Here is a 17,416-nt window from a genome sequence, read left to right on the forward strand (position 1 = left end):
CCACAGCCTTGACATGTGTTGTTACTTGGTGGACTTGTGTAGGTAGACTTGCACTCTTTACACAAGTGGGTCCTCGCACGAATAGGGCTAAACATGCAGGCTGATGCTTCACAACAGCACTGGGAAACTCAAGTATCCTAATAGCTAGCAAGACACTGAAAGAGGGCAGTACTTGCGAGAAAGACAGAAACTGAAACTAGTGAGCAAATGCAATGCATAGTTCTCTATTATATACCATTTGGCATAGAATTCATAAAAGCAGTGTTAATGTTTGTGATGTGCCATATGCTGGGATGACAAATGCAGTGTGTTTATTATTAAATATGTTTGTGATGCACCATCTGTTGGAATGACAGAGACATGACAACCAGATGGGCACACAGATACATAGACACTTATCATTGTATTAATGTGAATAAAAATCTAACCACAACACAAAACACACTGTTCTGTACTCAAGTTAATAATCAAAAACAACAAAGTTAAAACACTTGCCATTCTAAGTAGAGACACCAAAAATACAGAAATTAATTGATTAGGTGGAGACTGAAAACAGCCAAATAAACACCTTCACTAGGGGATAAAATAAGAGGGGAGCACCCATGAAAAGGACAGAAATTGAAATTGGTCATAAAAGAAATAAAGAAATCAAAGATACAGTTTGATCAGTACATTGCACAAAAATGTAAATATTAATAAAACTGCAATATTAGCTTACTTAAAAATAAATTATCCTAATTTAATTCTACTGTTACAAAAACATCTAAAGTATTATAAACATTCTGATTTCTAATATCCTATCCTCTCTCTATATAGGATCTGATCCTTGTGATTTAAGTTGTTTAGCCCTGGGACAAAATTTCTACTACAACTTTGGCCACGTGCTAGATGGAACTCCCTGCCCAACTGAAACAGATGGCGTCTGTATTAAGGGCCAATGTCTTGTGAGTTGCTCATTAAATATTCTTTTAACAAGATGGTCGTACTTAAAGGTTGGTTATTCTGTTACATTTTTTTGATGTTTTTATTTTAAAAACAGATTATGTCTTTTGGAGTAATTTAGAACCTGTCTTCCAGTCTTTGTAATCACTTTATTCCAACATTTTAGCAGTTTAAAATAATGTTTGTTTAATAAATATACATTCTTTTGTAAATTAAGTTCAGACTTCCAAGAGATATTATATCTTCAAGTGAAATAAACTAAATAAAGTATATTAAAGGGAATACATAGTGTTGATGCAGATGAGATTAATGCTTTAATTTAGCTTTATCTCACAGCTACCATTAAAAATCAAACATTAGCGATGGTTGTTTTCGCCAAGAAAGAGGAGTTCCTCATTTTTTATTGCCTGTGAACCCACAAGACATGCCCCTTTATAGAAAAAATGTTCAAAGAGGCCTATTCGCCCAGCTGAAGGACTGTAACACCTGACAAGAATACACATGATTAATAGTACACACACATTCACTCGCTTCATGCTGCATCTAGCAATCTTTTTTTTTTAACGATTCCCAGATGTTCTTGTGTGGTGGGTGCGGGAATGTGCTGCATCAGTGCATGCTTCTAACCTCCTCCTTCTCAAGATGTTCAAAAGCAGTATTTCCTTGACCACCCTTTGAATTTTGCAGTCTGAATTGTCAATGGCCTCAGTCATAGTCTAAAGAGAAAAAACTATTCTTCCACCACATAGGCTTAATGGCCAGGAGGCTTACTTAATAAATAAGGACCTGCCTCAACTGCAAAGAGATTGGATTGGCTAAGTTTTTCTTTATATCTTTAAAAAGAAAACAAGAGGTGTGTGAATTTTAATATATAAGGTAATTTTGTAACATCAGATGTAGTATTTAGCCCCAAAGGGTAATTTATTCAATTTTAAAGTAATTTTGATAAATATGGATGGATGGATGGATATACAGTATGCTAATTTGGATGATAGAGATTGTAATGAAAATATTTTTACATCCATTCCCAATATTAGAACTTATAATTGATTGAGCAACTTTGCTGACAATAGCTTCTGATATTACAAAGATAATCATAGTTTGTAATGGATCATAATTTTTTGAACCCATGGAGATTCTAATATACAAATTCAAGAGAATATTCCTTCTTCTCACTAGTATATCATAACTACTGAAGAACTGATTATTTCTTCATCAATAATAATTTAGTGTCCACTGTCAAAAACTGTAAGTACAATGCTATTGTTATCTCTAATCACACACCTCTTATCTTAAACTTCGGCTAATTATGCCCTACACATTCACCTTGTAAATGGCATCTTAACCCACTGTCATCAGCAGAACTGAACACTGCAGAATTCATATTCAAACAAATTAATTCTTTTTTAGAGAATTACACATCCTCAAAGGTTTCTGCAAGTACACTCTGGGAAACTTTGAAAGCATTTTTAACAGGACACATTATTATATACCTCTCTCTTAAAAATGAATTGCATGCCAAAAAAAGCATCAACAGTTAATTAGTGAGATTTCCAGAGTAGATCATGAATCCACTAGCTCTTCAAATTAGGCAATCTATACTAATAAAAGGCAAAGCCCTCACTCACTCACTCACTGACTCACTCACTCATCACTAATTCTCCAACTTCCCGTGTAGGTAGAAGGCTGAAATTTGGCAGGCTCATTCCTTACAGCTTACTTACAAAAGTTGGGCAGGTTTCATTTCGAAATTCTACGCATAATGGTCATAACTGGAACCTATTTTTTCGTCCATATACTATAATAGACTTCTACTCGATGCCCATGGGAGGCAGAGTTACGCCTCTCACGTAATTTAGTGCCTGCCCATATAAGGCCGTCCGTCAGTGGCAATCCAATAAAAGCACTGCCGCTAAATATTCACGGGTGAAGGATTGTGCTTATGCAGAGGAAGATGAGATGGTCAGGGTGGTGTTTGGCACAAACTCAGCGAAACTGCGAGAGAAACTTTTAAGTGCCGGGTCTTAGCTAACATTAAATACAGCCGTGGGGTGGAAAAAGTCAATGTCCCGCTAAAGGAAGACAGTGTAAAAAAAAACCTGTGCATGCAGTGTGTCACCTCTCAGATAAAGAGGAAGACGAGCTGTTTACTGATGCAGTAACAAACAACCACACTCTGTGGCGCAATGGTAGAGGCTTTGCCTCTAGCGCCGACGTCTGAGGTTCGATTTCCGAGAGGGGGTGCACTGAGTATGTACGCGCGCTTCCTGTTTACTTTTAATCTGGTATGATATCATACATATGGTGTTTCATAAACATGAACTGAAAACCACAAACAGCATTACACTACTGTTCTGAATTTTCATGTGCTCTAGCATATTACCTCACAAAACAACAGCATATATCTATAAGTGACAATTCAGTATTTACATTAGTTTCTCCTAATCAAAACAAGTTCAAGCATATTATTGTACGATGCATCAATCATGAGATATCCTATAAGTAATAGGAGTCGCAAAGCAACCTTTGGCAAGTACACCTCATATCTCCAGGTCATTAAGCTCTGACTCAATTCGTCTCACACATTCTCACAAACCTTACACTATTGGATGGCAACGACTGTGATGTCTCCAATGATAATTAGATGTTTATTTATGGACATAATGACACATGGCTGAGGGCGTGTATAATTTTAAAAAATACACTATTTGAAGCAGGAGCAAGGAATGTAAATAGTTTCATGTAAATATGTAGGTGGGGTAGGAAGATATTTGGGTGTAAGAGTGTATTAGGGGATGTGGTTCAGAGATTTTATTATTGTACCTATTTATTTCTCTGTGCTTTCAACATGAAACTTTAGACAGTTACAGTGGACATTTCTGGGAATACCTCAGAGGTGAAAAACTTGTACATATAGATATACTGTATCAGGAAATGAAAATTTGAAAATATTACTGTGAGGGCCAAATGTTTCTATTTAGCTAGCTCCATTATTAACACTCAGAGTAGCTAGAGAAAATAAAATGTTACCTCAAGCTTTCCTCCAAGCATTAATTACCATTTTACAAAGAAAAAAGAAATTAGTACAATGTGCATCATATAGACCAGTTTTACTTTTAAGTAAAAGTTTTAGCTAGGAGTAGTGAGAAAGTGCTTCCTACTGTAATATCAAAAGACTAAATGGGATTTATTAAAGGCAGACACTTATCCTCAAACCTTCAGTGTCTATTTAATGCATTATAGTTACTCACAAAATCAGACTCACCAGAAATGTTATTATTGTTGAATACAGAAAAAGCCTTTGATAAGAGTTGAATGGGGCTAGTTATTCACTTCATTACATAAATTCAGGTTTGGTCTAAATATACCTGCATGGACAAATTGATTTATATTATATAAAGTATATTAATAACATGAACTCAACTTACTTCAAACTGGAATGTAGTATGTAATAGTGGTGCCCTTTATCGTGATTGCTTTTCACAATAGCCACTGAGTCACTGGCTATTAATTTTCAGAATACATCAGAGATGAAGGGGATTATCAATATCACTATACACAGATGATATGGTATTTTACATATTAGACTCACAAATATCTTCACCATTAGTCCTCAACACATTAGTACAATTTCAAAAGACTTCTGAAGTCAAAATAAATTTTAATAGAAGTGTCCTTTTTTCAGTCAACTCTCCGGAATATCATACTAGATTGGACATCGTTCATTCTATCAAAACCATTTAAATATTTAGGGATAAACCAAAGCAAATGTAAAGATATTTTTTCAGTACAATTTTGATAAAAGTATTGAATAAATCAAACAAGACGTTAACAGATGGTCTATCCCCAACTCACTTCACAAAATCAATACTGTCAAGATTGTTTTTAAACTTCTATATCTATTTCAGAGTATCTCTATATACATCAACAAATCATTCTTTAAAAAACTTGTTTCTGTTATAACCTAATTTATCTGGAATTTGAAATTTGCACACATTTAAAAGGTGACTCTACAAAGACGTAAAGCAGAAGGTGACTTGGCACTGTCTGTATCTTTAAATTTTATTACTGGCCTGCAAATATACATATAATAAAGTCCTGGGACCTCATGCATTAACAGTGTGTATGCACAGAGATGTTGCGTAACAAGGTTTCCACGTTCAAATCGCGATATATAAAACCTACACTTGGCGTAAAGCCACACTTTTCCACAGTACCTCATACCTTGTCGTACGCAAGTTCTCCGCTCGGTTTTGCAGGCTGGCGGCACCCAGCGTCAAAGCAATGCTACTGTTCCTGTGTGGTTACTCTTTATTTTCATGACGCGGCTTTATAAATACACTGAAACTAACAGCAAATTGTTTATTAGTGTAATGCATCTGATTGTAATTAACTTGTAACAATATAATGGTCCAAGGAATAGCCATAGTATTCCAAATACCATAACTGCTTTAGCGTTGTTACTCTCACTGCACCATCTTCTTCTTTTCTTTTTCTTCTTTCAGCTGCTCCCTTTAAGGGTTGCCACAGCGGATCATATTTTTCCATATTACTCTCACTGCACCTCTTGGAGTATTTATATGACTGTATCTGAGTGGGAATCACAGCAGCAGCTGATCGGAAAGAGAATTATCAGTATACAGCATCAAGCCCACGCTTCCCCCTGCCACGGCAAAATGTTTCAAGGACTTTCATGTACGGACCTCGCGGTTCAGAAACAGTTTCATCCCAAGAACTATAAACGCACTCAATCAGTTGCTCCTTGTAGAACTGTTTGTACTTATAAGTACAATTACCACACTGTAAACTACAGTTATAATATTGCACAACCTGCGCCACTTTATAAAGCGCGTATTTACACATGATGATGGTATCATTTGTAAGATGAAGTATTATATTATACAGATAAAACTTTAACTTCATTTAAATAATTTGTATTTTTAATAATTAAACATGTGAGGACATCACGCTGTATATTTGCTGAGGCTGTCGCTGGTAGGATAGATGGATAGAATAATTAAACATGTACTATGAAGATATTTCAGTGATCCTTAAAAGTTTTGAAGAATCGTTGTTGTAAGCTTACAGATGGCTTAACGTCTATTGCAGAGCTGATTGTGTTGCGATTGGGTATTTGGGGATAGAAAAGTAAGGACAGGAATTGAAGGTTAGTACGTTTGAAAGAGACAGTACTGCTACAATAAATTATTTCATCGAAGGTTGCGCATGGCGCAGCAGCATCTTGTGTGAGACATGAACAATCACTGCACCATCGTGTTCTTAATAACATGCTTTCATTCCAATCATCATGAAAATGATACCACGTATACATTTCAGTATTTTAATTATTCAGAGAGCTGTAATATCACGAATGTAATGGATTCTGTGTCCTTTGAAAGAGAATAAACGGAAGCATGTAGTGATTCACACACATAGAGCACATTGAAGGTCAAATACAAAACAAAGCATTTAACACTATGTGCATTCTTGCTCCGATGTAGAAGGGAGCTGAGTTTACCTCTGTTACAGCGCGTCTATGTGAAAACAGCAGTGTCAGATGCAGGGGTGGGGTGTGTTTGGGCTCGTGAACGCGGCTGAGATAATAAAACTGACTAAAAAAAAACCAAAGCTAACCTTTACGAGTATCATAAATTACACCGGCTGTTACAGACTGAAATCAAATGTATGTTTTTATTTTAAAATAGTAAGACTAAGAGCAGTTTACTTATAAAAATGGAGTGGTGCAGACTTCATACATTATATAGTTTATGCTTACATTTTGTCATCTACTAGTAGAATATAAAAAAAGTTTCTGTTTTAACAATGTGTTTACACAGATTACTGTAGAAACGGAACAGACATGAAATGCGTGTGTTCCAAACAACGATCTATTATTTCCACTCTAAAACTCCACTTCACTCCCAGAAAATCAATCAAGGCATGAGCTGGGAGAAGTTTGTGCACGTTCTAAGTCGGTGGAGGGATGGTATATCCGGTTGTTTGCAGCCTGATTTTTATCAGCACATTTAGATGACAAAAGACGCTGGTGGAGAGCTGTGAACGATTTTAAGAAGCGATTTAAGGTGGGATGGATTTACGAGATTTTTCGTAGGCTCTGGTAATTCTAGTGTTAACATGCTACTTTAGTTACGATGGGATTCGAGAAACTATTAAATTAAATGATTTTAAGATGAAGTTTATGATGTTCTATTTTAATGACAAAATAAACTACATGATTAAAGTGGAAATTTCGAGATTAAAGTTGACATTTCATGCTTTTTTCCCCACTGTATGCCTATTTTTTTTTTGTCTGTAACCTAATAAGCTCAGACGGTGGGCTACAACTCGCCTTTTCACGGCAACTTTGATATGTGACTTCTTTTTTATTTTGGCACTGTGCAACTTTGTGAATTTGAGCTTTCGAGTTTCTCTGACACGCTATGTCACTCGATCAAGTTCCTTTTGTTGATTATACCACTGTTTAAATCAACAAATAGTATGTTTTTCCTTTGCCTCCACTTGATATTCACTGAAATTGTTATATTTTCCCCCGTGCTTTTCCCATTGTCTTTTCACAGAAGGCTGAGCTTAAGGGCGATTTATATTGATTTGAATATTCAAAGAGACGTAATTCTGGCAGGAGTTGAAAAATTTGAAAAACATTTGAAAAATCTGTAATTTAATAATTTTTAAGTTGGGGCGGGACAGAAGGCGTGTGCACGAGCGTTAATTTTCATGCTGACCGGGATTTATGGAGCGGAAGAACATGGAAGTTGGAGTACGCACAGATTCCTGCATCTAGATTTTTCTGTGCGTAAGCACATTTCGGCTTTTGTGCTTATGTCATGTTATAGTGCGAATTCTATGCACAGCGTTATGCATGAGGCCCATGGAAATTTACATAATTTAAAAAGTTTACACTAGACTGGTTCAATCTCGGTCTACATCTTTTTTGTATGCCCTGATTTGTGCTCCAGTAAGTAATAACTTTCATCAATATTCTAATAGTAGCTGTGTTACCTGGCTTTGCCCAGAAAATGGGCTTCAGTTATTCTTCCATTAATTATCAGAAATAGCATGTAAGTGCTTTTCTTTATACTATATATATATATATATATATATATATATATATATATACTCAGCAAAAAGAAACGTCCCTTTTCAGGACTGTGTATTTCAACAATAATGTTTTAAAAATCCAAATAACTTTACAGATCTTCATTGTAAAGGGTTTAAACAATGTTTTCCATGCATGTTCAATTAACCATAATCAATTAATTAACATGCACCTGTGGAATGGTCGTTAAGACCTTAACAGCTTACAGAAAGTAGGCATTTAAGGTCACAGTTCTAAAACGCAGGACACTAAAGAGACTTGTCTACCGACTGTGAAAAACACCCAAAGAAAGATGCCCAGGGTCCCTGCTCATCTGCGTGAACGTGCATTAGGCATGCTGCAGGGAGGCATGAGGACTGCTGATGTGGCTAGGGCAATAAGTTGCCATGTCCACACTGTGAGACGCCTAAGACAGCGCTACAGGGAGACAGGAAGGACAGCTGATCATCCTCGCAGTGGAAGACCACGTGTAACAACACCTGCACAGGATTGGTACATCCAAATATCACACCTGCGTGACAGGTACAGGATGGCCACAACAACTGCCCGAGTCACACCAGGAACACACAATCCCTCCATCAGTGCTCAGACTGTCCGCAATAGGCTGAGAGAGGCTGGACTGAGGGCTTGTAGGCCTGTTGTAAGGCAGGTCCTTACTAGACATCACCAGCAACAACGCCGCCTATGGGCACAAACCCACCTTCGCTGGACCAGACAGGAGTGGCAAAAAGTGCTCTTCACTGATGAGTCACGGTTTTGTCTCACCAGGGGTGATGGACGGATTCGCGTTTATCGTCGAAGGAATTGAGCACGTCTGGGACCTGTTGGATCGCAGGGTGAGGGCTAGGGCCATTCCCCAGAAATGTCCAGGAACTTGCAGGTGCCTTGGTGGAAGAGTGGGGTAACATCTCACAGCAAGAACTGACAAATCTGGTCCAGTCCATGAGGAGGAGATGCACTGCAGTACTTCAAGCAGCTGGTGGCCACACCAGATACTGACTGGTACTTTTGCTTTTGAGCCTCCCTTCATTCAGGGACACATTGTGAAACATTTTTAGTTTATGTCTTATGGTGTTGACTCTTTTAGTGTTCATACAAATATTTACACATTAAGTTTACTGAAAGTAAAAACAGTTGAAAGTCAGAGGACATGTCTTTTTTTGCTGAGTGTATATATATATTACAAGGAGGTAATGTTATTAGGACATTGTAACATTAGAAAGCCCAACAAAACTCACCAGTCCTATCCACTCAGTTCTTCCAAAATAACATCAACTTGAGCTTTATTAACTTACTAGACATTAAGCCCGTTACAATATCGGGCGCTAGAACAGTAGTGCATAAACATTACTAGGAGCAGTCTATATTAAATGGCAAGGGACCTTGTATGTGGCTGTAATATGCGTCACTGTTTTGTGTGCCTTTAATTTTCTCTCTCAGTAATACTAGTTTGTATTTCCATAAAATGCCTGTAATTTTGTCTGACAGTAATACAGTGGAACCTCGGTTCATGACCATAATTCGTTCCAAAACTCTGGTTGTAACCCGATTGGTCTTGAACTGAAGTAATTTCCCCCATAGGATTGTATGTAAATACAATTAATCCATTCCAGACCATATGAACTGTATGTAAATATATATTATTTTAAGTTTTTAAGCACAAATATAGTTAATGATACCATTGAATGCACAGCGTAAACTATACTAATAAAAGGCAAAGCCCTCACTGACTGACTGACTGACTGACTGACTGACTGACTGACTCACTCACTCACTCACTCACTCACTTACTGACTCATCACTAATTCTCCAACTTCCCGTATAGGTAGAAGGCTGAAATTTGGCAGGCTCTTTCCTTACAGCTTACTTACAAAAGTTGGGCAGGTTTCATTTCAAAATTCTACGTGTAATGGTCATAACTTGAACCTATTTTTTCGTCCATATACTGTAATAGACTGCAGCTCGATGGCTGTGGGAGGCATGGGTTGCGTTTCGCGTCATCACGCCTCCCACATAATTGAGTACCTGCCCATATAAGGTAAATATTCGCGGGTGAAGGACTGTGCTTAGCATATTCATATGTAAAAATATCTGAATCACAAACTGATATTAAATATATTTTCTCCATGAATACTTATTAAATAATTCCAAATAGTCTGTCCGCTTCCTTTCATAGCTTTTCAGATGGTTGTGCTGCTTCCAGGCATGTATTTTCGTATTAAAGCATTTAACCAATCACATTTCAGCCATCATTTGTTGCCAGGCAGAGAGGACTTTACAATCCGTGGTGCAGGCACTCTAACACAGAATAAATGTCGATTAACCTGTTGCTTCAACCAATCAGATTTTGAGTTGGTGTCAGTACGGCCTTGTAGCAGGCGTACGGCGACGTCACCATATTCAGACCGATTAATTGGATAGAAGCCGCAGGTTCGATTTTCAGCATTAGCTTCGATGGGGATAGAAAGGGACTTTTTGATGGAACTGAGGTGCACAGATAATTCGTACGACAGAGTGATTGAACTGTTTTTGAGGAAGGAGAGGAGGATGGATTTTGTTTAGAAATAATCCGAATTTTGGTGAATGAAATGTTGCGATTCTATGTGCGATAGACATATACTGTATTTCTGCATATTAAGATGGTTTTTATAACCACGGTCCGCCAATGGACCAGATGAAACGTAAATTTAATGAACATTACAACCCGAAAATAAACAAAATTGTAGAGAGGTCCATGATTAAATGAACGGTAAAAAAGTAAGAGCGAAGCGATGGTGACATATTGAGGCAGGCAGGCCAGAGCACAATAGCACGATAGCACGGGACTTGATGAGGTGCGCGTTAAGTAGATCTAAAATGCGTGCTCAGATTCGAAAATATATATCTATTCAAGTTCTATTTGGATATAAGTAGGTTCTATTTAGTCGACAGAAATATCTTTGGTAGGAATGTAAGTTGAATTTAGTCTTTAAATTTCTATGGTGAAGAAAAATTTTTGCAATGATGACTAAATTTAACTTACATTCCTACCAACAATATTTCTGTCGACTAAATAAAAATTACTTATATTTAAAACTAGCAAAATACCCGCACTTCGAAGTACTGCCTTAAAATTTTTATTAAGAAGAAAATTAAACCTTTTTAAACTGAAGGAAAATATACCAATAATTATTTGTTAAGGATCTCTTTGTATACCACATTGTGAGTTCGGCCCTCCGGTTGTAATATGATCAAGCTGTGCGCTGAGCTTACTCTTGAGCATGCAACGTACAGTTGGCCATGTGAACAGTAATCTTGTTTCAAATCTCACAGCTTGGATTGCTGCTGTCATAATTGAGTTTCACGGTTTGTTTCAATTACAACATTATTTGTAGGATTTGTGTTGAAGAGACATTCGGCATCTGTCAAGCGTTGTAAGTATACAACCGGTTTCATCGGTAACTTCACATCTAGCTTTTGAGAGTTTAAACATTCATAAACATCAAAGTGTCCACTACTGAAATCGTCACCTGTCAATCTAAGATCTTTAAGAGGCATTGGCGGTTGTCAAAAGGTGTAAAATATTTGGCCATTTCGGTACACTTGAAAGCGACAACTGAACAATTCACCAACAGCTATCAACTCACATGCAGAACCATAGGTGAAAGGCTTAAGCATTTCACTCTTCTAGTGCTCCTGTGTAGACTAATTATCTCCTGTACCGTCATCAGTCCACACCTTGAACCTGTCCCAGTCATTCAATACATAAGACACAATGTTCCTCCGGATATCAAGAGTGAGCCTGATATGGCCGTGCAATATGTAACAAAGAGAATGGAAAAGGTAGGTGCCATCTCCGGGCATGGAAACCACTCGGTAAATGACAGTTCTTTGATCGATGGTGATCACCTCGATAGACATGTTAATGGGGGTACGGTTGGAATGATAAAGGAAATGGGTACCTGAACAATGTAAAGTAAGTCTAAAATACCTACACAATAACTATAATCATAATAAATGAAGAATAAAACAGCGGAGAAGCCGTGGATTAAATAAAAAGGCTGTAGTTATCAGCAGGAATACGTGAATCCCATGGCGAAGCAAGCAAGGGAATGTAGAGACTGGAGCGACGGACGGCCTTATATAGGCAGGCAGCCAACAACGTGGGAGACGTTGGGATAGGGGACCCAACGGCGCCTCACACGGTGACCGAGCTGCAGGCTATGGACATATATATGTATGTAAGTAGGATTCAGTTAGCGCTGGGAACCTGCGTACCAAATTTCTTGACAATGGGCCCATAAGTAACAAAGACCGTTGAAAAGTTCAATATGGCAGCCGACAGTGGCATCATACCACCGAAATAAGTACCAAATTTCAGCCTTCTACCTACACGGGAAGTTGGCGAACGTTGTCAACCGTTATGACCGTTACGCGTAGAATGTTGAAATGAAACCTGCTTAACTTTTGTAAGTAAGCTGTAAGGAATGAGCCTGCCAAATTTCAGCCTTCTACCTACACGGGAAGTTGGAGAATTAGTGACGTTGGAAAGCTCAATATGGCGGCCGACAGTGGCATCATACCACCGAAATAAGTACGTACAGCAATCCCTCGCTATATCGCGCTTCGACTTTCGCGGCTTCACTCTATCACGGATTTTAAATGTAAGCACATCTAAATATATATCACGGATTTTTCGCTGGTTCGCCGCTTTCTGCAGACAATGGGTCTTTTAATTTAGGTTACATGCTTCCTCAGTTTGTTTGCCCAGTTGATTTCATACAAGGGAAGCTATTGGCGGATGGCTTAGAAGCTACCCAATCAGAGCATGCAAAACATATTAACTAAAACTCCTCAATGATATAAGATATGCTTCCCGCACGGTGCTTGAGATTGTTTGCTTCTTTCTATCTTTCTCACTCTCTCTGCCTGACGAAGGGGGTGTGAGCAGAGGGGCTGTTTGCACAGAGGACACGGACGTTCCTCTACAAAATTCCGCTTTATCGCGGTGCTTCTGTATACTTAAAAGCACGTATTGATTTTTTGATTGTTTGCTTTTCTCAGCGAGCGCTCTCTCTGACATTCTCTGCTCCTGAAGGCGCTCCTTTGAAGATAAGATATGGTTGCATTGATTTAATTGTGAGAAAGAACTGTCATCTCTGTCTTGTAATGGAGCACAGTTTAAACGTTTGACCAAAGGGTGTTATTTCATGTCTAGAGGACTCTAATAATGTTAACAGGGTGGGAGAGTTTATAAGGGCTTAAAAATAACCATACAAACATATGATTTCTACTTCGCGGATTTTCACCCATCGCGGGGGGTTCTGGAACGCAACCCCCGCGATCGAGGAGAGATTACTGTATATCGGTTTTGGTTAGCGCAGGGAAGCCACCTACCAAATTTCGTGAAGATGGGGCTATAAATAAGAAAGTTCAACATGGCAGGAGTCATCCGTTTTAACAAGCAGCGTATTGCACGGATACGAAATAGCCTGCCCATTTTATTATTTAGGAATGGATAGATAAATTAAGATTTTGTACAAATAATGTTTTTAATTTTTCTTCCTCGATTTATTCTGGCACCCCCAGCAACAGCTGCTCGCACCCCAAAGGAGATATATATATACTAGCCATGTGCACCCAACTACGTTGCGCATGTTAAAGTTGTCTGTGAAGGGCTCCCTGTTTAAACGCGGCTGCCAGTCGTGAACTGGGCCCTTCGTCGCACAGCATTATGATTTTTATAAGGAAACAAAATTACAAAAGAAAACCCTTGGATATTGATTCGATAGGAACGGCCTACTCGGAATCACTGTCCGAATCGTAATTATGTGGTGGTGTAGGAGCATTTCTGCTCCTGTCTGTTCACAGTCCGTCTCATTTTCACGACACTATCATTTCCTTTCACGATGTCTTCTCAACCTTTCTCCAATCTCGCAGGTTGCTTTGTGGCAATCCGAAGAGTAAGGCAATATACACGGAGCAATGGTTATAAAAGGGGGACACGTAGGTATCCAGGCTCTTTAAAGCATAAATAGGGATCACTTCACTGACATGTGAGCAAGCCACGGTACAACTGTGAGACGCGCCGGCTATAACGTAACAATAATAATTTACGGAACGTGCTGTTACATTGTCATTCACTTTACCCACTGTCTTTCTTTCATTCATATGTTACGTAGGCACAAACCTTTTATCTTCGGCAATCTCATTCTCTAACCAGGCCTCAGGAGCAAACCAGCGTAACACTGTCCACCACTCCTTTCGTTATTCCGGCACATTGTTGACATCCGTGAGTAACTACAACGTACTAAACTAGAAGGTGGTCTATGCATGCGTGGAATTCGCGGACAAACAAAGATCAAAATCTAAATGAAGATCTCTTTAGTTAATTTAAAGCACAACAATTTGTTTAGTTTGAATGTCTGTGTTTTGAGGTGTGACTGGCGTACTACAGTCTTCAGTAGTATAAGCCTGGAGGAGATTCTTAATGCAATGCCTATGTTTTAGCTGTCTCTCTACTGCCATCTAGTGCTTCTTCTAATTCATTCGCGGACAAACAAAGATCAAGATCCAAATGAAGATTATATATAGAGATATATAGATATATATATATTTATATATAGATATAGATAGATAGATAGATAGATAGATAGATAGATAGATAGATAGATAGATAGATGAATATATATATGTGTATATGTGTATGTGTATATATGTAGATATGTATGTGTGTGTATATATATATGTGTGTATATATATATATATATATATATATATATATACAGTGGAACCTCGGTTCACGACCATAATTGTTCCAGAACTTTGGTCGTAAACCGAGTTGGTCGTGAACCAAGCAGTTTCCCCCATAGGATTGTATGTAAATACAATTAATCCGTTCCAGACCGCATACAAACTGTATGTAAATATGTAAAAATATGTAAAGATTAAGCACAAATATAGTTAATTACACCATAGAATCCACAGTGTAATAGTAAACTAATGTAAAACATTGAATAACACTGACACAAAACACCCAGGCTCCCTGATCAGCTACAGGAGCTGGCTCGCCACGCTCTCTCTGTAGCACACACACCACCAAAGCCCCTCCCTACCTCATCTACAGGAGCAGGCTGGCTCACGAGCTCTCTCTCTGTGTAGCGCCAGCACAAACACACACACACACACCTATCCGTCCCCCCAATCCCTTCCCTGTCAGCTGCCCGCTCTCTAATCTCTCTAGCACGTGCTCGCGCAGCATTTTTTAAAATGACTTTTAAGCACAGCAGAAAAAATCAAGCGCTTGCAAAACCAACTCACAAGCAAACAAAAAGTAAGATTGCAGGAGATCACACTATTAAACCTAAAGCCTGATCGCTGTAAACAATGTTTTAAAATGAGTTTTAAGCACAGCAGAAAAAAACATCGCACAAATCCGAACTTCATTTAAAAACCAACTCGCAAGCAACAAAAAACGTAAAATTGCAACAAATCACACGATGAAGTCCTCCATATAAACAATTTTTAATGAGTTTTAAGCACAAGGAAAAAAGCGAACATTTGAAAAGAGAAATGTAACATCGCACCTAATCGCTATGAAAAACTCCATCTGTAAACCTTTCATGAGTTTTAAGCACAAGGAAAAAGCGAACATTTGAAAAAGAGAAAAATAACATTGCAACAAATCGCATTATGAACTAAAAAAATTACTTTTGAAAAATCTGTGATACAAAAACCACCAAGAAAACTAACCTTGCATGAAACGAGTTCTGGCATGAAGTGTTTTCCTTCAGGTGTTTTCTCTCTTGTGATTTCTTGGGTTTCTGGTGCTTTTAGCTGTTTAGCTGGTGGGAGTGAAAGCCTCATGCAGCCATTCCAAAAAGAATGTTCTTGTGACCCTCCACATTACTGGCAGTCTGGCTTTGTTTACATTATGCTGCTTGAAAGCACGAGGGTTCTTAGATTGGTAAATGAGTAAACTGGTAAACAGTTTTTCCACCTTTTGTAATTTCTTTCTTTACTTCGATTTCAATTTTCTTCAAAACTTTCTTCTGACCACTCTCCACTTGCTTAGAAGCCATAGTTAACTGCAAAAGCACACGAAATACTGTAGAGCACAAAGAGAGTGCACGTCTTATTGAAAACAATGAACAAGGAGCGGCTTTGCTTAAATGAAAAAGCATGGCAGCTCTCTTTCTCTCTCAGGCTGCCTGTGGGGGGAGGTGGATGGTTTCGCTTGCACTACAGCCTACAGATAGGCAGGCAAACACGTGCAGCAATCTCCTCCTCCCCCTTCCCAGCAGGCATGTGCTCGCTCGCTCTTGCTCTCTCTCTCTCTTTCAGCTCAGCTTGCAGGCAGGCAAGGGAACCTGGCTTGTTCGTATACCGAGTGTGTGGTTGTGAACCAAGGCAAACGTTTGGCGATCTTTTTGGTCGTGAACCGAGTTGTACGTGAACCGGGACGTTCGTGAACCGAGGTTCCACTGTATATATATACACATGACAGCAACACTCATAACAGTGACAAAACAATTACATTGATTACATTGACAATCATGTTACATTATTTTCAAAATGTTTCCTTTTCTTTTTCATCACTTCTTTAACACACTATTTCTCCGCTGCAAAGCGCTGGTATTTTGCTAGTATACAGTATATATATATGTGACAGCAACACTCATAACAGTGACAAAACAATTACATTGACAATCATGTTATGTTATTTTCATTACTTCTTTAACACACTACTTCTCCACTGCGAAGCGCGGGTATTTTGCTAGTAGTAAACTAAATGTAAAAACATTGAATAACACTAAGAAAACCTTGAACAAAAGAGAAAACTAACAATGCAAGAGTTCGTGCTATAGCCTTACGACCCGCTCGATAAAAACACTTTTTTTTAATTAGTTTTAAGCACAGGGAAAAAAAATTAACATTTGAAAAATCCGTAATTTAATAAACAACCAAGAAAAGTAACATTGCAACAATGCACACGCTCGCCTGTGTGTGTCTCTCTCGCGGGCCTGCGTGTGTGTGTCTGTCTGTCTGTTTTGCGCGCGCCTGTATGAGTGTGTCTGTCTGTCTTCTGTGCGCCTGTGTGTGTGTGTGTGTATGTGTCTCGCGCGCGCCTGTGTGTGTGTCTGTTTCGCACACGCCTGTGTGTCTGTCTCTCGCGTGCCTGTGTGCGTGTCTGTCTCTCGAGCGCCTGTGTGTCTGTCTGTCTCTCTCTCTGCACAGGGAATGCACAGGAAGAGACTGAACATGTACCGTGTGGCCCCGCGCATGCGCACTTCACCAGAAGACACACACACCCGGACACCTGGATGCACACAGGGATTTTGTTAAAGAGGATTCCATGTGGCTATTGTTCTCAAACTT

The 17,416-nt window shown here is 38.6% G+C and overlaps 1 protein-coding gene across 1 annotated transcript in view; it reads left to right on the forward strand.

Moving 5' to 3' along the window:
* Positions 1-17,416, forward strand: part of adamtsl5 (ADAMTS like 5) — a 202,273-nt gene that overhangs the window by 89,238 nt on the left and 95,619 nt on the right. Inside the window, exon 6 of the mRNA XM_039771362.1 lies at positions 817-944. Coding sequence (XP_039627296.1) covers positions 817-944 — 128 coding nt within the window. The remainder of the gene's footprint in view (positions 1-816; positions 945-17,416) is intronic.

Source organism: Polypterus senegalus, chromosome 12 (assembly GCF_016835505.1).
Source record: "Polypterus senegalus isolate Bchr_013 chromosome 12, ASM1683550v1, whole genome shotgun sequence".
Taxonomy (NCBI): Eukaryota; Metazoa; Chordata; class Cladistia; order Polypteriformes; family Polypteridae; genus Polypterus; species Polypterus senegalus.